This window comes from Symphalangus syndactylus, chromosome 5, assembly GCF_028878055.3.
Source record: "Symphalangus syndactylus isolate Jambi chromosome 5, NHGRI_mSymSyn1-v2.1_pri, whole genome shotgun sequence".
NCBI classification, from domain to species: domain Eukaryota; kingdom Metazoa; phylum Chordata; class Mammalia; order Primates; family Hylobatidae; genus Symphalangus; species Symphalangus syndactylus.
In genome coordinates this window covers 149,558,975-149,581,759 of record NC_072427.2, presented here as the reverse complement: position 1 = coordinate 149,581,759, position 22,785 = coordinate 149,558,975, and the positions used below count along the sequence as shown (strand labels likewise).

The window sequence follows — 22,785 nt, the reverse complement described above, 5'->3', positions numbered from 1 at the left end:
AATGGAGAGCATGAGGTATCTTTAGAATTTGGAAGACGGCTTTCTTTGATAGGCTAGGGAACTCACACCATTTACACTGGGGCCAAAGTTAAGGTAAGTTTCTTGCTGGGAGGTTGGGGGGCAGGGGTCACTGCTAAAGACTGAGGTCCCCAGGCTGTGTTTGATGCAGAGCAGAGCAGCTGTAGAGCCCTCCACCCGAGGAGGATTTGCCACTGCACGCCATTCTCTGGGCAGTACCAGAAGTAGAGAAGCCAAACAGGTTCTTGGGGTGGATGTTGCCCTTTTTGAAGATTGTGACTAAAGGCTCATTCCTTCTTCCTCCACTGATTTCCTCACCATCACTACCACATATACATCATCAAGACAGTTAAGGACAGGTGACTTTGTTCTGTTGCTTAAAGATATTTGCATATACAAACACATGTTGAACACTAACCTAATGCCTATTAGACCATAGGTACTCAAACATTATGTATTTACTTTGCTTAAAATAACTTTTCATGTGTAGGGTGATAATTTATTTCTTTATATGGAGTATATAGCCTTTTAAAAACTGATAGCCAGGTTCTTGCAATTTACTTCCCCCTTCCCTCTGTTTTTAGATCTAAGACCCCAGCATTTAAAAATATCCTTCTCTGGCTCTAAGTGATCCCTCAGGGAGTTCGTTTCAAGTTCTCAGTCTGAGATTAGTTTCATCCCATGTCTGGAGGACCTGCTTCTAATAGTTCATAAGGTACTTCCACTGGGTTCAAGAGGAAGACACAGCTCTAGAAATCACCTGCTTTCCCAACAGGTGTGTCCCATGGTGGAGAAGAAGCCCAGTCCTCCTAACACCCACCTGGCTACCTTAAATAGCTTGCCGCAGTCTCCCTGCAGAGAGCCCAGACTAGCTGTGTGACTTTAAGCAAATCACTTTCCCTCCATGGGCCTCTTTTCCTGGAAAAGGGAGGAGGTGGACTCACTAGAGGGTCACAAGGACCCTACCAGTGTGACAGATCACATCTTCCATGACTCCGCTGCTCCCTCGGCCTCACACTGTGGCCCATGCCTCGGATTTTCAGGTATCCCTGCTGGCCTGGAGGACTTATGTAGAGAGATTTGGAGGGGGTGGAGGAGGAAATTAAGTTATGTGATGCCAGATAAGTCATTGAACATATGGATGAGTGCACGTTTATGAAGCACTGAAGAAACAAGCTTGCCAGATTCGTGGTGGATCTTGGATTGGAAGTTGGGAGTATGGGAGCAGTTTATGTGGGATTAAAATTGTCTGTGGGTAGCTGAATTCAATGAGCTAAATCAGAGAGATCCCAAACTCTGCAGAGAGATCAGACCCCGCCTCTAACTCCAACAGAGGCTAACCACAATTTTGGGAAGTCCCCGAACCACACTAGGTCTCACTTCCTCATCTATTAAGAGCTACTGGCTTTGATTATCTCTAAGGTCTTTCTTGACTTATCATTAATTAAATTGTGAGAATTGGGAGCTAGTAGAAAAATCTGGACAAATGCATGGATGAAGAAGGGGATACCTCAAATGGCCTAAATATAGAGGCAAATGTTCTGTACAAGTGATACATTTATTCTTGAATCAGAGATAGCATTGGAGGATATATTCTGTACCTATATTGTGTTTCAAGTGCTTACCCCTCCATCACCACCAATGATATTAAAATCATCCTTCACATATTTGCTTAACCTGGGAAGCCTCCCTGCATTTCCCCAGAGAGCCTGGGGCTCCCTTCCCAGCCTCCCGATGTTATACCACTTAGCAGCCTGTGTTTAATTTGCATTCCTAGAATATGAACTTCACAGAGAAAGGGATCTGTTGTTTTCATTTTTGTGTCCCCCAACACCTTGAATAGTGACAGCCACAGGGATGTGTTGAGTGAATGAATGCGTGACCAGTCATCGTGAGCTCAGAGTGTGCAGTAGCAATGTGACAGTGCCAGGAACTTGGCTCAGAGAGGTAGTGTACCTTGCCAGGGCTTCAAAACAGTGTTACCTTTATCCCCCTTTTGGCCTGTCCCAAGGCTAAGGTCATGAATGCTCAGTGCTTGATGACCAGAAAAGGCTGTTCTTAATCTCTTTTAGAGACCCTTCTTCCCCGTGTCTTAGCCTGCTTAGTTCTCCTGCAAATTGGGGCTCTTGGTCACAGGGAATTGGGTGTCATTGCATACGCATTAGGATAACTCCTCCTTAGACACTCAGAAAACAAGTCAAAACACACGTGTAGAGATTATTCATTAAGCATTCTGTTGGTGGTCATGTGCTAAATGTTGGGGAAGGAGCAGAGATGAATGTAGTGCTGCTGGCCTTGGGGTCTGGAAACCGGTGAAGGAGGCAGACAGGTTACAATCATAGTGCTCCAGGGAGAACAAGGGAAGCAAGGAAGATGGAATACAAGGTTCCCACTTCAGGTGCTGTTTTTTAGTACAAACCATGATTGAGAATCCTCTTGGTTCAGGAGCAAGCTGGAGGGTCCAGGAATGGTCTCCACTTCCACATGACAGTGGTTTTCTTGTCCCTGAATTCCCAGGGCTAGGGTGATGGATGCTCAGAGACCATTGTGATGGGAGCCGTTGGTTCTTGTGGGGAGAGTCGGGGGAACACGCATGTTGTACAGGTGTTGGGCCTTGGGGAGGTGTAGGTGTGTGTGCTCACCAGGTACTTCTCAGAAGTATCCCTGCTCGTGGCATCGTGGGGGTGAGTCCACTTCAGGCCCCTAAGCTGTGCTTCTACTTCCTGCCTAATTATACAGCATGTATTGTCTCTGTGACCACTCTGATACAGGAACAGACTGCCATCTACTGTCCACTTCTGTCCTGAGTCCCTCCTGCTCAAGGAGGCATTTATTTTTTTCTCATCCTGTTTTTAACAGGTCCGGACACCAGGAGAAACAGACATGGAGTCCTATTTAGTAATTTTTTTTGAATTTACAAGGGAGCCTTTAAAAAACATAACACATCTGTCAGATGGTTTTCATATCTGTTTACAAACTATTATTGTAAGGGGCCACTCTGCTGCCACTGAGTATTGCTAGCCGCTGTGTGAGGTGCTGTGTGGGATACCAAGAGATACAAAGCAAGTTCTTACCTTCAACAGCCTTGCAGTCTACTTGGGAATATAGGGTAGATTTGCAGAGAAGCAGACTACAGGATGTGGCAGTAGATATTTGGTAAGAGGCATCTGGGTGGTAGGGACTACAGAGGTTTTGGGGGTTTGGAGGAAGGAGGAGGAGCCCTTATAGGCTGGGGGATTTGGGAAGTACTAATTTGGGTCTCCTTTTAGCAATCCCAGTGTTTGGGAAGAGGCTTCTAAGAGCTGTGCGATGTTGTGGGACAGGCTATGAACTGGAAACTCAGGGACCTGGAGGGCCTGAGGTCTAGTCCAGCTTCTGTCAGTCCTGCCCTGTGACCCAGGGCCTTGGGTTCCACATCCTCAAAGCAAGGCTGTTGGTCTTCTTGTCATGTCAGGGCCCTCCCATCCCCGACCCTGCATCATGTACCACTCTTGCATGCAGTGGGAGGTGGTTTCCTGGTTTCCAGCTTGTCAAGAGCAATAGAGTCAATTGGATCCCTTGTGGGAAGGATACCTGGATGCAGCGCCCTGTGGTGATGACCCCACATGCAGCAGGAGAGGGAGAATTGCCCCAGGGGAGTTTTGGTTGCTGTTAAAATACAAAGGGGGGAAATGTTCCTTGCAACCTCTGCATGCTACTCCCCTCCAGAGCTTTCCTGGACTTTCCTTCCAAAAATATATGTGCATGGTGCTTTGAGTCCAAGATAGCTCCCCCAAAAGAAATTGTATTAGTATTCTAGCATTGTTCATAGCTCAAATCTAAGATTCCTTCACATTAGAATTCATTCCATGATTTTCTTTTATGGAGGTTTTCTTTGAGTATTTGAGACTTTTGGTAGCTGTGGATTAAAATGTGGAAAAGATTGTTTTCTATAACTCATTTACTCCTTGTCTCTTTTTCTGTCTTTCTTAATATTTAAACCACCACCAAGGAAACCTCCAGTGTGTTAATTGCATATTCTTGCCTTTTGATATGTGTGTGTGCATGAGAGAGAGAGAGAAAAAAAAAAGGGGGAGAGAGGAGGCGAGAGAGAGTACGAGAGAAAGATATTTTAGACTGTGGTCTATTAGCAAGTCTAGGAAATGAAGTTGAATTTGGATTGGGTTACAGGTTGAGAGGCCTCAGCTCGTCACTGTAATCCTCTGACATTTCCCTTTTACTTTTTGGCTCTTCTCTGAATCAAGAATACATCTTCCCATTCCCTCTTCCATGTTTACATCTCCTTTTGGGGCAGCTGTATAAAGTTACTGTCTGTCTACAGCAAGTCTCCTTAGTTCTTTTGGGGACTGCTCGACAGAGGCACAGTCAAGGATAGAGCCATTAGAGACAGTCAGCTTTTGGACAAAGACAAAAAAATATATTGGGGAATTGGAGAAAAGTTCCAATTGTCGATTACGTGTTTTCCTGTGGTATCCTGATGTCTGTGACTATGGTCCACAGAAAGAGGGTGTGAGCAGGGGCTGGGACAGAGATAAAAGGGAGATTCTCCCCAAACCAACCAATGTGGAGAGACAGCAGGAGTCCCCAGCAATAGACATGGAGTCAAACAACCCTGGGAAGTAACTAGGAAACTTCCTGGTGACTTGAGATGTGTTTTGTAATCACTGGTGAAAGTAGGAGGAGATGGGGTAGAGGAGAGTTATAGGTAGAGAAGTTCCGTGGGAGGAGACCCCAAGATGAGGGAAAGCAAAGACTTAAAGAACTGAAAGAAGCCCAGGGAGGGGATGAACAGAGAGCATCCCACATATCCTGTATGGATAATGTGGACCGTATGGTGGAGAGGTGGGCGGAGAGGTGGGCGGGAGTCAACTGGGAGCTTACCTTTTTTCCCCAGGGGCATGGGAGCTGTGGAAGACTCTGAGGGCACAATTAAGCTTTTGTTTTTAAAAAGATCCCTCGGCTGCAATGTGGCTCTGAATAAAGTGTTGTTCAGTGAAGGAAGGAATGGCTGATGGTTGGATTGATGGAAGAATTAATGAATGAGTAAACGAATGAATGAGATGCAGAGGGAACACAGCAAGCCTGATTTGATCTCTGGTTACTTTGACCAGTACTGGCTCCAGGGGTGATTATCTCAGCCTGGGAGGCCAGGGAGCAATGCATTGATTAGAATGGCTCTGGACACATGGATTAAAATGTCTGATATTTTAGGGTGGTTGATAGTGGGGAGGACTTCTGAAACTTTTTCCTTCTTCTGTGCATTTCCATCCTAATTTGATTTCATTCAGGATCAAAAAAGAAGATGGCTTTTGAAATTACATCCCAGAAAATTTGAAACTATGGCAATGACTTGCTCCAGAGAGGGCTGCTGATGTGGAAGACCATTTCATAGGCTCATCATGGAATAGGGACAGATGATAAAGTTTCTTGGGCATATGAAGGGGTCCCAGATTTCTGGACATCAGATCCACCCATAGATGATTCCTGTGGATTAAATGATGTGTGTGTGTGTGCGCGTGCACATGTGTGTGTGTGTGTGTATGTGTGTAAGGTTTCAAAGTCTCCTGAAAATTACCAAGTGCTATTGAACATTTTTTTTGTCAGTAGTGGATATCTGGATAATTTCTTTCAAGGTCACATTGTTTAGCATGTATAAGGAAAGTGTGTGTGACAGAGACCCAGATGGACACCCAGCATGCCATCCAGTTGCTTGGGGAGTGGGAATACTCCTTGGTAAAGCCAAAGGGAGCCAAAGAGGACCTCTAGTGTCTTTGCTCTCCCATGTCCTGGCTATTCCAATCTCACTTTGCATTTTGAGGTCTTTTAACTTTTGCTAACAGTGATTGCTCAGGATGTCATTCAGGCCAATTAAATTTGGATGTCTAGGGTTGGGACAGAAGCTCACGAGGTGAATGCAATGTGCAGCCATGTTGAGAACCACTAGCTGACACTGCTAATCTACTCTGCTCTCCTCCCTGCCTTTTGGCAGCTCTGCCATGATATCTGTCCCATTCTCACCTCAGTGTGCTGAGAACTCCTCACTTAGTTAAGGAAGTTCTTCTAAGGATGTTCAACTAATTTGGGCTAAGGCCTCCTATCCCCTACAAATCCAGCATTTGCCTGAGAAATTGGACGCCAGGAGGACAAGACAGGTTCTTAGCAGATTCTGAAGCGCTCACCATCTCTCATCTGCTGAAGGGGGTATTGAGGATGAATGGCGGGGAACAGCGGGGAGAAAGACCAGCATTCATAGGGCAGTAACAAGGAGCAGACACCTATTTATATGTGTCATTGTAGTTCCCCCGACAGCTCCCAGAACCAGATATTATACCAGGCAGATATACCAGGCTTACAAGCACCTATTTATATGTGTCATCTCCTTAGTTCCTCCAACAACTCACAGAGGCAGATATTATACCAGGCTTGAGGGCACAGTTTGCATAATGCATTCATAATGCAAAGTGGTTTGTGATCTCGGAATGATCAGACTTCCTGCACTGGTTCTCCCCAGTAATTTGCATATCAGCCAGATACCCTCCTATAGGGTTAGCTATGATCAGGGCTGCTGATTTCTGGCACTGATGGCTCAATGGGAAGGAAAGCACCTATTCCCTCTCTCTGTTCTGTAGGATTCAGCAATCTTGGGCTGGTCCTTCCAGGAGGCCCAAGCTGAGGACATGCTTTAACCAACAGGCCTTTATATTGAGAAAATAGTTGTTCTCTTCCTTGCCATTTCCCTGTTAGGAAGCCATGGCTTGCAGTAGAGGTTCAGAGAAGGAGGCTAAAAAAAACAAGACCTGAAAAAGTTAAGTTTCCAACCATATATTCCCAAATTGTAGAGTGGACCATATGGAATTATTGCAATCCCTGGGTTTCTCATTTACAACTTTTGCAAAAGATATTACTATGTATGCTCTCAGGCATGCTGGAGCCGGATGTCTAGCACCCATTGCTAAGTGCACGCTTCGGTAAGAGCTTTGACTTGGGATTCTCCAGACTGCTGAGTGGCCTATGTGTAGTCTAGCAACATAATGCTTGGGATGAGCCACGCCGACCTGAGGCGAGGACCGGATGGTAGCCAGAGAGAGCAGGCCGGGTAGTGAGACAACCATGATCTGCAGAGGTGGGCAGGCGGGTGGAGACAGGCTTCTTCTGCAGCAAGTACCACTACGTGAACTGTACATCACAGAGACAAGCCCTGCCAAGAGCAGTGGAAGCAGAAAAACACAGGCCTGTCTCTGTGTCTATCAGGTAAGTAAGTCTCTCTTGGCTACGTGTACCTGCCACCATCACCCCATCCCACCCCAAATACACAGCATCACCCTCAGCTGTAGCTTTTGGTTTTTGATTAAGGGACAGTAATATTTCCAGGAGGGAGAAGAGCGATGAACAGAAGCATTTATGTATGGACACTGGGCAATTTATTGTTTTTCAAAGTCTAATCTAGAACATGTTTGCAAGAGATCGTGAATTGAGTAAAAAGTTTACTATTGTATTAAGGACTGTTAGGTACAATGACTGAAGGAGGGGTTAAGAGTGATCCTTCAATAATTCCCCTATGGGATTATGCACATTTAAGGAAAAATGTTCTTCAGGCTATTTCTGCCTTAGAGCTAGGCACCATTACAGCGAAATAGAGAGAGAACTAACCTTGAAGCAGTAGGAACCAAGTTCTAGTTCTATTTCTGTCAATCACTGTAGGCACAACCTCTCAAAGCCTTAGTTTCCTCTTTTGCAAAGTGGGATCATAAACTCTACCTACTTAACACAATTAATGTGGGGTTTCAGGTGAGAAGATGCATAGGATGGTGCTTGCCAAGCTGTAAATTACAAATATATGTTATGGTTTCAACTGGTACATTCCTAAGCGAATAGCACATTGCTCTGTTGGGAATACCTTGGCTCTTCTCCAAGTCAGGCTGGGATAATGTTCCCTGACGAGACAGTGCCACACCTAGGTGTTCCCCAGACATTGTTTCTGGGAACTTTGAGGAAGCACCATAAAAAATGGGAAGAAATGGGCTGGGCGCGGTGGCTCACGCTTGTAATCCCAGCACTTTGGGAGGCCGAGGCGGGCGGATCACAAGGTCAGGAGATCGAGACCACGGTGAAACCCCGTCTCTACTAAAAAAAAAAAAATACAAAAAATTAACCGGGCGTGGTGGCGGGCGCCTGTAGTCCCAGCTACTCGGAGAGGCTGAGGCAGGAGAATGGCGTGAACCCGGGACGCGGAGCTTGCAGTGAGCCGAGATTGCGCCACTGCACTCCAGCCTGGGCGAAAGAGCAAGACTCCGTCTCAAAAAAAAAAAAAAAAAAAAAGAAATGGGAAGAAATGTTACAGCGCTGGCTTGAAAGAATAACAATGTATCAGCCTACTTACTTCTGATAATGTTATCTTGGGATAAGAGACTCAGGGTAGCTCAGTGAGGGACATGGGCACGCACTGCGCAGTAAAAATGGTGTCCAGGAAACCTGGGTTTATTTCAGCATGGGTTGCCCACACTTCTGCCAACCCAGTCACCTACTTCACCCCCAGCGGCTCTTGATGAACTCTGCACGCACTTGCACCTGTATTTGTGAAATAGCGCTCCTCCTCTTACGTGAGAATGGATCTGGTTGCAAATCTAATAGATTCCCCTACCACAATGTCCCCTGCCTTTTTTGTTTACTTCATTTATGAAAATACCCTGGAAACATCCGTATTCCCATTTTGTAGATACGGTGCTTTATGTCTTTGAGATTATTAAATACTGACACTCCTTTCTGATTGCTGTTTTCACCTCTTCTTTAAGCTTGGGCTTTTCTATTGGTGGAATTTGCTGTTTCTTTTCATGGTGCTGGCTCTTCTGAGTTGGGTGGTTGCTAATTCTTATTGCCAGTTTATCTTCTGTGACAGATTCTCCGACATGCCTCGGATGTGGCTTCCGTGCTTGGCTTTAGCTTTTTATCTGCAGTCTCGTGTCCTGAATGTTTACCTTCTTTCAGGAATTTCTCACAGCTTCTAGCCAATGAAAGTCCCCCTTCTTATTGTCAAACCTAGACAGTGATAATTTTATTTTAAATGTACTTTTTGTTACATTGTTTTGGGAGTAGGGCTGGAAGGACTTGCTAACGGATGAGTGGTGGAAAGTGACAGAAAGAAAGATATAATGGAATAAGGAGCAATCAAAGCCCCAGAAGGAAGCTATCCCATTGTGCTTGGATTCCTAAGCCTGCCGGAAAGAGCTGACTGACTTTACAGTTTCTGAGAGAACTGTGTGTGCTGTTACTGGAAGCACAAGAGAAAGAAAAATAGAATGTTCAGCATGCTTCATTTATCTAATGTGAAAAATGAACTCTGCCCAGTGACTTAATGGGCATAAGCTCTGTTTCTAAAAAAACCACTCATTCGGCAACACGCTTCTGAGTTCTTGATATGGTAAGGTATGGTGTTCTGTGCTGGAGAGGAATACAAAAATGCACGGTTCCTCACCTCCAAGAACTTACAGTACATGTAGGGAAATAAGACGACCCCTACTGAATAACACTCAAGATGGAAATGACTAGCGCCACGGAATGTAACACACAGAGGGTACCTGGAGTTCCTAAGACTTCTGATGGGTGATTGAGGAGAGCCCTGGATCGGGTAAACAATTTGAAGGGATAGGGATAGCACAGACAGCACAGGGGTAGAAAGAAGCGTGGCGTGTCCGGAGCTTGACCAGTACGCCTGAAAGGGAGGGAGTGCGCGAAGGGCATTAATAGGAGTTCTGTCTCAGGGCAGCTTCCCTCAGCCCCTCCCAGGGCATCGAGGTTTGGGGAGAAAAAGCCTATTGCTCACTCTCATGGCTTTTCTCCTTTTTTCTTGCTTTCAGTTTGTTCTTTGAACTTTTTGGAAACTTCCCCTGTTCTTTGTTTAACACTGTGCTTCATCTCTTGGGGTTCTACGTTTTGCAGGTTGTAGTGCTCGAGATACAGCCTTCCCAACGATTTCTCTGAATTTAGTATTTGATATGGGTTTTGCTATTTTGCTGCCATCCCAGCCCTAGCAAAGAAACGACTTACCTGGAGTATGGGCAGGGCTTCAGAGAAAACCCCTAACATTCCTGCCTCCCAAGTTTACAGAGCTCTGCCAAACCTGGCCTTGCGAGAGTAAGAAAAGCGCTAACAAGCCATCCTCTTTGGTGTCAAGTGCAGACAAATCACTTAGCCCCTCTGAGGTCCTCCAACAGTAAGCTACTGGTTTGTGAAAGCCCAGGATACTCCATCTGATTTCAGTCCTGCATTTAGTCACTTTGAACATTCTCACACATGCATTCGCTGGTTCGTGTACATACAAATATACACATATCTCTCTTTGTGCCCTTTCTTAGCCTCTGATGATTTCTTCTCCTCCAGGAGGCAGGAATCCAAGACTTATAAACCATGACTTCTGGAAAGTTTTTTCTTCTGCTTAACCAGAGTATCATTTTTTTTTCTGCCTTCCCTTGGAGAATCATTGGCCACCGGCCTAGAGGTTGGGGCAAGGATCAGAGGTAGCTTGCATTCTGGGGTTTGTCCCCAAAGCCTCGCTGGGACTCTGCATTGGGGTCTGTAGTCTGGCTCCACTCCAGTACTTTAACTAATCTCTTGACTCCCAGAGATCCAAAATGTGTGGTTCTAGAAGAGCAACAGACAGCTGTTCCTCTGGGCCTCTCAAGAACACGGTTTGGTGTCTAGACAACCTTAGAGAAACGTGGCAGAGGAAATCATGGTGGCGCAGCATGGGAACAGGTGAAACCCAGACTTAGTACCTTGTTAAATCCCACTGGAGTGGAGATACCAGAGGAGCAGATATTGCCTTTATTAAATGACAGAAATGTCTGGGGATTTCTCTGACTTCTTGTAGGGTTGGATAAGCCCCAAAGTGAAGAGAATTTTGCTCCTTGTTTTAGCCATTAGGAAACTCAAGACCCTGCTACAGTGCTATTGGTTTAATTTTTCCCCATCACATTACCTCCACAACTTCTGAATGGTTGCAGCTGTTTCTTTAAATTGCCCTGCATTGTCACTCAGACAACAAGAATAGATTTGGCCCTCTTCACTCAAAATAATGGTCCTGATTAAGAGTTATTGAATTGGGAACTGTGTTCAGCCCTCTGTACGTGATCTCAGGAATCCTCACAATACTCAATGAAATAGCAATTTCATTATCTCATTTTTGCAGACAAAGCAACTGAAACTTCCACACATTTTCTACATTGCACCTAAGATCATCTGAGAAACTATGCTGTGCTTGTTTTTCTAATGTATGATCTGATTTTTCTATTATGATGTAAATTCTATGAGGACAGGGCTTTTTGTATCCTTGCTTCCTTGCTGTATCTCTAGCACCTGGACTACTATGTGGCACCCGGTAGTTACTTAGTAAAGGTTTTTCAAATGACTGAGTAACTCATCCATGGTTAAATGTCTAGGAAGTGGTGGCACCAAGCTTAGGATGATTCTTTTCTGATTCCAGAGTCCAGACAGTCCTAACCACTATCCCACACTACCTTCTTGTTGATTTTTAAATCATTTTCCTTTTCTTCAATCGCTCTCCAGTGCCTTACACCTTCTTGCTGTAATTTTAAGCATGGCTGCAGTGACCTACCTCAAGTTTCTCATCTGTAAAATGGGGATAATATAATGAACTACCTTATGGGATTGTACCCCTCTGCATGGTAGCTTCATCCTACTGTGCCTCCTAACCATAGCCTTTAAATCGGCAGGTATAGTTAATATATTTAGTTCTTTTAATCTAATCTGAAACACAAAGCATTTGCCTCCTTAATTCAAGATTTTTGGCTTTGCTTAGATTAAGCTTAAAGCCAAACAAGTACCGCAGAACTGACTGAGGCTGCCAGAAGTACCACACTCTTGCACCCAGCAAGTGGGAAGTAGAAAGATAAAAGCTAAGCCTTTGGGGGTACTTCCGGAAGTAGTGATGACATACAACATTCTTTCTGATTATGAAGTAAATATCTGTCCTCATGTACGTTCAACATAGAGAGTTAAGAAAATGGGGAAAGAAAAGAGCAAAACAATGACCAGAAATACCATCAATACCCTTTGACATTCTTTCTCTGTGTGCGCGTGTGTTTGTGTGTCTTTGTTTTTGTGTCTGTATATATATATATTTCCTTTATTTTTGTTTTTTTACTTTAATTTTTAGAGACAGCATCTTACTTTGTCTTCTAGACTCGTGTGTGGTGGCGTGGCAATCATGACTCACTGCAAACTCCAACTCCTGGGCTCAAGCGATCCTCCTACCTCAGCCTCCTGTGTAGTTAGGACTGCAGGCATGCATCACCATTCCTGGCTAGTTTTTCAATTTCTGTGAAGACGGGCTCTCACTGTGTTACTCAGGATGGTCTCAAACTCCTGGCCCGAAGCAATCCTATCACCTCGGCCTCCCAAAGTGCTGGGATTACAGGTGTGAGCTATCATGCCCAGCTCCCTTTTATAAATAAGGGGCTCACCATACAATATAAACACTTTTTACCTGGCATTTTCCAGTCATTTTTGCATTGTACATATCTCCCCATGTCTTTTTTTTTTTTTTTTTGATGGAGTCTCACTCTCTTGCCAGGCTGGAGTGCAGCAGTGCAATCTCAGCTCACTGCAACCTCCGCCTCCTGGGTTCAAGTGATTCTCCTGCCTCAGCCTCCCGAGTAGCTGGGACTACAGGCGCCCGCCACCACACCCAGCTAATTTTTGTATTTTTAGTAGAGACAGGGTTTCACCATGTCAGCCCAGGATGGTCTCGATCTCTTGACCTCGTGATCCACCTGCCTCGGCTTCCCAAAGTGCTGGAATTACAGGCGTGAGCCACCGCGCCCGGCCCTCTCCATGTCTTTAATTATTCTTGCATAAGATGATTTTTCACTGCATAATATTCCATCACGTACCACTCTTTAACCATTTTGCTTCTGTGGCACATTTTCATTTTGGTCACACTTTTTATACTACAGTTGCCCTCCTTGTACATACATTTGAATACACATATCTGGCTATTCTCTCAGAATAGATTTCCAGAAGTTACCTTTCCAAGCTTAAAGATGTTCACATTTTAAAGAAAGATGGTTTATTCTTGAAAGCTCTGACAGCTCTGAGTGGGGAGCTAGGGCTGATGGTTACCACAGGATAGCAGAAAGGCACACTGGCTGGTCCGTGTGTACTCACGCATCCCCCCACCTAGGGCAGCCTTGGGAAGAGCACTCAGGATTATGAGAAAGACTGTCACCTCCCCTTTGCTTCATTAGCTGATCCGCTAAGCGTATGTGCTTTCTCGGTCTAATTTTCGGAATGGTCTTCTATTTTCTCTTCCTACTCCCCACCCCGACCTTACAGCTAAGTGCACATCTCATGCAGTGCAGTGGAAAAGAACTGTAAGGCAGAAGCCAGGCTGACTTGGCTGTGAATCCCAGCTCCATCACTTACTGGCCAGGTGACTGAGTAAGATCCTTTACACATCCATCATCCTCAAGTTTCTCATCTGTAAAATGGGGATAATAATGTAACTGCCTTACGGGATTTTATGAGGATTATATGAACACAAGTAGAATGCTTAGAACAATGCCTGGCGTATATGAAGCATTTAATACATGGTGTATTAAATTAATTTTGAAAAGAATAAATTAATAACAATAATGAACATTTTTGATACATATTTTCCTACTGTTTTGACTCTCAAAGCCTGTTGCAAGCATATTTAGCACTGTGGTGTACGTGTGACTTCCTGCAAAGACTTTTTTCCAGTCCCTGATACCAGCTCTCTTCACCTTCAGTGTTTCCTAGCCTCCTGCCTCCCCTTCCCTAAGAACATTGCTGTTGTACAGAGTGTAGGCTTTCCTCTGGCTTCCAGATCTGCCCACATATGCACACTTCTCTTTCCCATCCCTGTTGGACTCTCTCTCCTTATCAGTTCATTTGTTCCAGTTGGGAAGAACCGGAACCTGGTCGGCAGCTTTTCCAGTTGGCTTTATCTGTGCGCTGCATTGTAAAACTGTTCTCTCTGTTGCTTAGAAATCTCTTTGATCCATGTTTAGCTGTATTTGTTCTTCCAACAGATGTTTTGGGTGGCAAGAGGATTTTCTTCTCGCATTTGCCTAGTCGCATGCCCCTTCATGCTTCCCACTTGTTCCGGATCTTTTCGCCAGCTGACCACAGACGGAGGCCATCTGTCGTGAAGGTTTCCCTGGCCCAGCAGACCAGGAATGGCCCGGCAACCAAGCCTTTCTGAAGGGCTTAGTGAGGGGGAGGAGGGAGGAAAATGTTGGAAAACTGCGTAGGGTAGAGTTCGAGTTTCCTAGACACATTCCAGGAGCTCTTTTGATCCAAGGTTTACATGATTTGGCCTGTGCCCTGTGGCAGGTTAACAAAAACACAACCTTCCATTGTCTCCTGTAGACAACAGAGTGAGGCCCTTGGGCACGGCAGGTAGCCTAAGACTACCCCTGAGAGTTGGGAAGCGTATGAGTCTCCTGGGGCTGCCGTAACAAAGCACCACAAACTGGGTGGCTTAGCACAGCAGGAACGTATTGTCTCACAGTTCTGGAGGCCAGAAGTCCAAGATCGAGGTTGCGGTCAGGGCCGTGTTTCATCTGAAGGCCCAGGGAAGCAGCTGCCCCACGCCTTCTCCTAGCCTCTGGTAGCCTCTGGCATTTCTTGGCTTATAGATGCATCTGTCAAATCCTGTGTCTTCATATAGCTCTCTCCTTTGTCTCACACTGTCTTCCCTCTGTGCATGTCTGTGTTCAGATGTCCCTTTTTATAAGGATGTCAGCCCAATTGGATTAAGGTCTACCCTAATGATCTCATTTTAACTTGGTTACCTCCGTAAAGGCCTTATTTCCAAATAAGGTCATGTTCTGAAGTACTAGGGGGTTAGGACTCCAGCATATCTTGGTGGTAGACACAATTCAGCCCATAATGGGAAGGAAAGATGTTGGGCACCTGTAACTCCTCCAAACACCCACAGAGTGCAGGGTGAGCTGTGTGCTAACACATAGTTCTCTTTGGGGTGAGGAGGCCTAGGGGCAGGGCCCCCATGTGGGGTCTCTGTCCACGCCAGCGACAATAACAACATGGGAGGAAAGCATCTCATTTTCCTTGGCTCAATTCAGCTTTTTATGTTTTTAGCACAATGCCTGCCTTGCTCTTCCAACAATTTGGGAATCTCTGGGAGCTGTGCAGGGAAAGCAAGGAGGACAGTGGCAAGACAAAGGGGGAGTAGACGGAGGGTCTTGGAAAGCAGAGGGCCTAGGAAGGCAGAGAGGACAGGAAGGTATAGCGAGCAGAGCGGCGCATTGGTGGGGAGGTGCAGAAGGCTGCTTGGCAGCCAGGAGTTCTTGCCCTGGCCCTGCCACGAGGCTGCATGTCTGTGGCCTAGGCGTTTAACTTCTCCGGGCCTCAGTTTCTCTGTAGGCAAGATTGGGAGGTAGATGGGTGCTCTCTAGGATCCCTTCCTGGCCAGAACAGCATTCTCAGCTGGAGCCTAATGTGTGGAGCAAATGCGAGCACTGGGCTCTGGCCTCCTGCAGCGAGCACAGCCCCTGTTCTTGTGGAAACATCTTCCAGTGGGGCTGCCCTGCCCACAGGGTCATGCGGCTCACATCTGCTGTGTGCCTGCCCTCTTGAAACAGCTTCCACTGCTCCCCTCCCAGCTCCTGTCTCTCTGCACACGCAAGCGTGCTACTCCTTTTCATGATCCCCATTAGTATTCTTTGACGGCATTCATCTGTCTTCGATCGTTGTCAGCTCTGGGAGGCTTATGCCAAGCTTCTTGAGCATAACCCATGACTGCCTGGGTTAGGTGTTGTGAGCTGTCCAGGAGGCAGGAGGACGATGCATGCAAGTCAGGGCTTGGGGCAGAAGTGCCTGGGACTGGCCTCCCCTTGGACTCCAGGAGTCCTGTCCTAGCAGAGCCTACAGCCCCCTATCCATCTGGCCTCAGTAACCCCTCCCCAAAACACACACACACACACACACACACACACACACACACACACACACACACAGCCCCTGTGATTGAAGGGGCCCCAATTCCTGTTCATATCCTCCAGGATAGCCCACCTGCACCCTTGACAGTGAGAGACAAAGGTCTATTCCCTGTTTAGATGGGTGCTGGGGACAGGGGCTCAGAGAAGTTCATGTCTTACTCAGGGCACACAGCAGCTGGTCAGGAACATGCTGTTGACTCCAAGATGCTGCCTTGCAAGGAGCTGGCTCTATCCTTCTTTTGACTGAAGTGCCTTTCATGGATGGTGAGGGATACGCAGGGAGAAGTGTCAGGAGTGAAGGTCAATGGTAAGAATCAGGCAGTCCACAGAGTCTGAGAAAGCAAGATATTCTCTGGCAGGCTGGGGGTCATGATCGCCCACCCCAGCCCAAATAACCCTCACAGCTGTGTGGGCCACTAGAGAAAAAGGAGGGCATGTTTGGGGCAGGAGAGGCAAATGTTTGCTTATCTGTAACTTCTTCCTCCAAGCACGCCGGGACCTCCAGTCAATGGTGGGCTGTCAGTCGTCAGCTGAGATTGAACTTTCCTTAGCAGGAGCACTGGTCACTTGGGCTGGGATGGTTCTTAGTGGTACAGGATGCACTGCAAGCTTTAAATGCCAGTGGCATCATCCCCTTCCAGTCACCATGGCAACCAGAAACACCTTGACACATTTCCAAATGCCCTTTAGTAGGGCAGTGACAGCCCTTTTGAGAATCACATAGAATCGCATTGATTGATGAGTGAAAAACCAATGGATGGTAGCCTGCTTTTGTGATTTTTGCAGCAGCCTTTAGCTTCCTTTACTCACCCCAGAAATCAGTGGGACCCTGGGAGCCGTGTACCCCTCAGACCCAGTTGGAACCCAGCCAAGAGTTTTTAATCCATCCCCACTTGTGGGGCCAATGGCACCTAACCACCTCAGGCACGGTGGACCTGGCTCCTCGGAGAGCTCTTGGGACAGAGGAGAGAAAGAGTCTGCATTCTGTTTGCAGCCCTGATTGTGAGGCCTGGGGGCCCTCTTCCCCCACTCCCAGCCCCTGGAGCGGGCACTCAGGGTCGGAGCTCTGCTGAGTGTCTGGCTCTGGGAGGGGAGGTTTGTGTAAGTTTCCCTCCCACAGCTCAGCACAGATGGGATGACGAGGACCAGATTCTGTTTCTGGGCTCTGATATTTGCCAAGACTTTTACCAGGCTTCCTGGAATAGACATGGAAGCAGAGCAAGCTCCCGTAGGTCAAGTGATTTGGGCCCGAGTTGACCCAGAGTCCCTACATGACTGCTGTGTAGCTACCATGAGTGTGTTGAGTGGCCCGCAGGGGCAGGTATGAGAGAGGTGCTGAGGGAGGCATGGGGCCTGCAGAGCGGCCTCCCATCTCCACTGCCCGTCCACAGGTCCACAGGCTCACAGAGCAGACACGGTCTGTGCCTGGGTTTGCTCATCCAGAAGAGGCAGAACGTAACATCTCGCTCCTTTTGCTGCACAGGATAAAACGAGAACAAAGAGGAAACAGGAAGTGTTTTGCATTCCAGAAAGAGCAGCAACTGTATAAAGTCATGCATATTAGGATTTGAGGTATACATGGTCAGAAGTTAGAAACTAACCGAATCTTGTCATTGCCAGGAAGTTTCAGGGTTCTGTGACTGGTGGCCACTGATGTTCCTCTGTTCCTCCATTCCAGCTCCTACCTTGACTGTCTCCTCCTCTTCACACCTAACTTCTTTAGTGAAGGCTCCATTTCCTCGTTTCCTGTTCAATGCTTAAACCCCTTGCAGTCTGGCGTCCGCCATTGCCTTATCACAGACCCTTCTCTGGCTTTGTCTTGCCTGGCCCTTCCATGATGTCTTCCTTCTTGAATCTCTCTTTCCTTGGTAGGATACCACGGCATCCTGGTTTTTGTCCTACCTCTGTGGTTGTTTCTGCACACTGTCCTTAGCTGACTTTTCCTCCTTTATCTGCCCTGGATTCTCCTCTCTCCATACACTCTCCATAGCCTATTCTAAGCATCCCAGGGCTCGTATATCATATCTCAAATACACAGTTACTTTGTGTTAGCTACAGACCCATATATCCAGCTTCCCTATAGATACCCCAAATGTCTCTGTAGGCTCCTAAACTCAGTGTATGATGCTAAGCTGAACAGGGGCTCCTTTTGTGCCCCGAACTTCCCCAACTCCAGTGAATCTTCTCCATTGTTTTTCACCTTAGTAAATGGAACCACCTGCGACTCCAGTGTGTGGTCCAGTCAGAGACTTGGAAGTCACCTCAGCTTGTCTCTCTGTCATCCGCAGGATCAGGCAGCCCCCAAGTCCTCATCATTCTAACTTCCACAATGCCTCTGGAGTTTGTCCAGACCTCCTCATCAGCACTGCCACTACGCTCATCAAAACCACCATGGTCTCTTGCCATCCTCCACAATTCGCAAAGCTAATTGGGTCATTTTTCTACTTGAAATCTTACAATGGCTCTCCAGTGCCTCTGAGTCCTTGTTTTTTCAACACTGTTCACACTCTCCCCACCTCTCTCTCACTCATACCCCATGCACCAGCCATCCTGGGTTTTGCTGTTTTTGTTTCCCAGAATGCACAATGCACCTTCTGGCCTCTGAGCCACAGCACCTGGGTATTTGCTCCCACTGCTGCAGCTCTCCTCTTCCCTGCCACCACGCCTTTCTTGCCTGACTGTTAGTACGCAGCAGTGGCCACTTGAGCATGACTGCCTCTGGGAGGCTGCCCCTGGTCCTCTGTTGTATTCTGGGGCTCCCTATCACGCACTCCCATTGCATGCTGCAGCATCCTCAGCACCCAGCATTGCTTATTGTAGTTCCTGATTCAACACCTTTCTCAAGAGACTCTGGACTTCTTGAAGGCAGGAACAATTCCCACTTGTTCCTAGTAGCATTCCAAACCACACGTGACAGTGTCTGGCTTATAATAAGCAGCCAATAGAAAGTTGATGAATGAATGAATAAGTGAAAACAAAAGGTGTTTGTCTAGCAGAAATCTGGAATAAGATCAAAGATCAGAGCTGGGATTAAGGAAAAAACTTCCTTGGGGTGGCACTGTGAATTCCCAGAACAGGTGACTAACCCTCATTCACTTTGGCAAATGTTTATCCCATGCCACACAACAAGGCAAAAAGTTGAATGAGGTTTAATCCCTTCCCACACGGAGCTTATTCCTTCTTTGAAAGTCCTTTAAACAAGCTCTGAAATGATTTTGGCAGGTAGACAAACTGGTCCTTATTTCTCTGTGGCCAGTAAGTAGGGAAAGCGAGCACACATACACACACGCACACACACACACACACACACACACGTGCACACACAGATTGACAGACAACCTTGCTCACTCACATGGGCATGCCCAAACCCTTCTTCTATTTTATAGCATGGTAACTCACTGTTTAGTTTAGACTCTTGACGTGCCATGGAAAATCCCACTTGCCCTAGAACTGGGGGCCGGGCAGGTTTGACTGTAACAGCGAAGCCTGGAGCTTACTCCTTGCTGATTGGCTTTCCTTTCTGTCTCCGTTTTTCCCCTGGTGAGCACTGCAGTTGTGTTCTACTTCCTCCCAAAGGTAATGCCTGGTTTGGCTCACTAAAACCTGTTCTTTCTGTACTGAGAGCTCATCTTCTCTTCCTCTTCTGGCTTCTCAAATGAGATGACGTCAGAGGATGGAGGCCAACCACACCCTTCCTCCTTGACCCTGATAAAGTTTCTTGGAAACCCCTATACCCAGAGGCAGCCAATTCTTGCCAGCGGAAGAGTGTCTGAGAAGAGGGCTTGGGAAGCTCAAGGCTCAGTGTCCGTCCCCAGGTCCCCCAGTTAAAGACACATCTGTCCTTCACTCTCAAAGATGTTGCCGTTGCTCCCCTGCTAGGGTGATACACTGCACTCCCTCCTTCCCTTCACACCCCAGCAAGAGGCTATTCCCCAGGGGTCTTATAAGCAGATTTCATCTTCTCTTGTGCTGTTTTCTTATTTCAAGTATCTTCAGGGAGGAACGTGCATATTGGATCATTGCCTGGCTGTGAAATTTCATTTCCATTTCTTTACGCCTGCAGTTGCAATACGAGAGAGAAAAGGCCAGAGCTCAGCGGATGTCCTAGACTCAGGTTATCAAGGTGCTGTGGCTGTTGTTTCCCGGAAAAGGCCTTGGTCCCAGAGCAGATTTTATCAGCAGGACCTTCAAGGGGCTGCGTTCCTTCAGCTGTTTTCTCTTTGGGGTCTCTGGCCTCCAGTTCTTTCTTCTCTAGCATGCGAGGTCTGTGCTTTTGATTCATGCCTTTAAGTCTGACGTTGAAAAAATATCTGATTTGCCATTCCAGATGCTCGTCCTGATTTGCAAATTGTCCTAAAGGGCCAGGTTGTCCTCTGGCGTTTTCCCTTTTCCTGGTCCCACCTCACCACCCTCCCACTGGGGCTTCACAGAGGCAGAGCTAGTCTCTTTTCATTTTTTAAAATTAATAGTCTTTAATTTTTAGAACAGTTTTAGGTTCACAGAAAAATTAACCAGCTATTACAGAGTTACCATATAACTCCTCCTCCTCACTCCCCAGTTTTCTCCATTATTAGCATGTTGCATTAGTGCAGTACATTTGTTGCAATTAATGAGCAAATATTAGCCCATCATTATTAACTTAAGTCTATAGTTTACATTAAGGTTTATTCTTTGTGTTATATAGTTTTATGGGTTATGACAAATGCATAATGTTATGTATCCACCATTATAGCATACAGAATAGTTTCACTGCCCTAAAACTCTCCTGTGCTCCACCTGCCTATCCCTCCTCCGTCCTCTGCCACCAATCCCTGGCAGCTACCGATCTTTTGACTGTCTAGAGTTTCGTCTTTTTCAGAATATCATAGTAGTTGGAATAATACAGTGTGTAGTCTTTTCAGACTGGCTCCTTTCACTTAGCAATATGCATTTTAAGTTTCTTCCAGGGAAACTTTGCTTTCATCCTTTTATCACCACAAGGCCAGTCATCCAAGGAATTTCTCCATCTCTGTCTGTTCCTTTCTAGTTTTATGTGTGCCACTGCTTGGCATAGAATAGGTATCCATTTAATGAACATTCCCTTTCACCACCTGGGACACCTTCCCAGGGATAACAAAAATCAAACCAGCTAGGTCAATAGCAGAGCCCCCATCCCAGATTTAACCTCATTCTCCCCTCTTTCCACAATAAACTGGATCAGAACCAGCAGCTCTGTGAGACTGCATTTCTTTGCCTTAATACCAGGCCCCAGAGAGCATTTGATTCCTTGGCAGAGAGGTGTAGGCTTAATTAATTTTTCTCCTTTTTTCTTCGAACATCTTGGAACACACACACACACATTCGCATTTATGCACAATTGGGTGTATGAGAATTTTAATGGCAGGTGGTGTTAGCAGTTCTTTTCCTCCTGATACAGACCAGGGTTTTTCCATCTGGGCCTTTTAGCAGGGCCTATGAATATTGACTTTCTAACCACTTGGATTTGGGTGGAGTGTGCAGAGTGGGATTGCGGGGGTAGGTTCAAGGGAGAACTATACTTACGTATAAATCACATGTGAAGGGAGTTTTGAAGTCATTATTGCTTCAGGATATGCGAACCAGAATTATTTTTTAAGGTCTTGATTTGCCCAATGAGCATTTCCCAGGGTTGCTGCTCCAAGCATGACGTCTGTGCTGTCAGGAGGTGCAGCATAGTCTGATATGAGTTTAATCGCTGTAAAGGAGGCCCTGGGTAGGATCTGGTCTCTAGGTTCTCAGCTGTGGTCAGTCCTCCATGCCACAAAACATCCAGATGACTTAGATGATTAAGACAGCAGACTTAAAGTGAAGAAGAGATTTTTTCCCTTATTCTTTCCTTTTATTATTAGTTTTTAAATGGTTGGCTACATGGGCTGTTGGTCATTCTCCATGTTCTCTGTGCTCTCCTCAGCTCTCTGCACTGGCCTGCCTAAGCCCTGAAAGCGACTTCTCAGCTGCCTACTTTCTGCCTGTTGACCCCCAAGCCAATCCCCATCTCCTCACCACCCTCCCGCCATATCCTCATACACCTGCCTCTCCATTCTTCATGCTCCATCAGCAACAGCCCTCTGTCAGTAATGATTGTCCCAGGGAAGCGTATTCAAGGGTCATATAAAATATGCCCTCTCTATGTATTGAGAAGGTTTTCTGTCCCCAAAGGAGCTCTCTGGATAATGAGGAAGGTTGAACTGGGTCAGCCTACAGGAAGAAGCCCTTAGAAGGGAAACCTGTGGCTGTAAACCATGCCGATCCATGACTCTTATTTTGGAATAGCTATTTAAAAGAAATGTGAAGAACTCATAAGACTTGGAAAAGAAAACTAGAGAATGTTGAAAATGTCCAAGGGTTATGTGTATGATGTGTATGGGGAAATTTGAAAAGAATGTGGTAGAAAACTGGATTTGTAGTAAAATGTTGTCACAGGACAGCCTGTTCTTTCATTGAATTATGTCTTAGTGCAGGGATCACAAATAAATACAGCACCTGTGCTGCCATTCTCACATCTTTTCCTACAGTAGGCATCACTAATCAATTACAACATTCTTTTCCACTGTCATGCCTTTGCCCACAGCAGACATCACTAATCAATCACAGCACTCTCTCTCATTGAGTTTCAAAGGTTTTTTAATCCTCCACATAGGTCTCTAAGTAGCTATATACCAATTAATTTGATTTAGAACTTGGATTACCAATTTGCCGTCTCTAGTTTAATGGGAAGAACATTAGGATTAGAGTCAGAATACCTGAA

The 22,785-nt window shown here is 46.2% G+C and overlaps 1 protein-coding gene across 4 annotated transcripts in view; it reads left to right on the top strand.

Annotated features, from left to right (window-relative positions):
• Positions 1 to 22,785, top strand: part of NTF3 (neurotrophin 3) — a 65,570-nt gene that overhangs the window by 7,925 nt on the left and 34,860 nt on the right. The window contains exon 1 of one of the 4 annotated variants that reach the window (XM_055281013.2): positions 6,673 to 7,269. The exons of the other annotated variants lie outside the window; for them this stretch is intronic. Coding sequence (XP_055136988.2) covers positions 7,090 to 7,269 — 180 coding nt within the window. The 5' untranslated portion in view covers positions 6,673 to 7,089. Of the gene's footprint in view, positions 1 to 6,672; positions 7,270 to 22,785 lie in introns of those variants that run through there. 4 annotated transcript variants of the gene reach the window in all.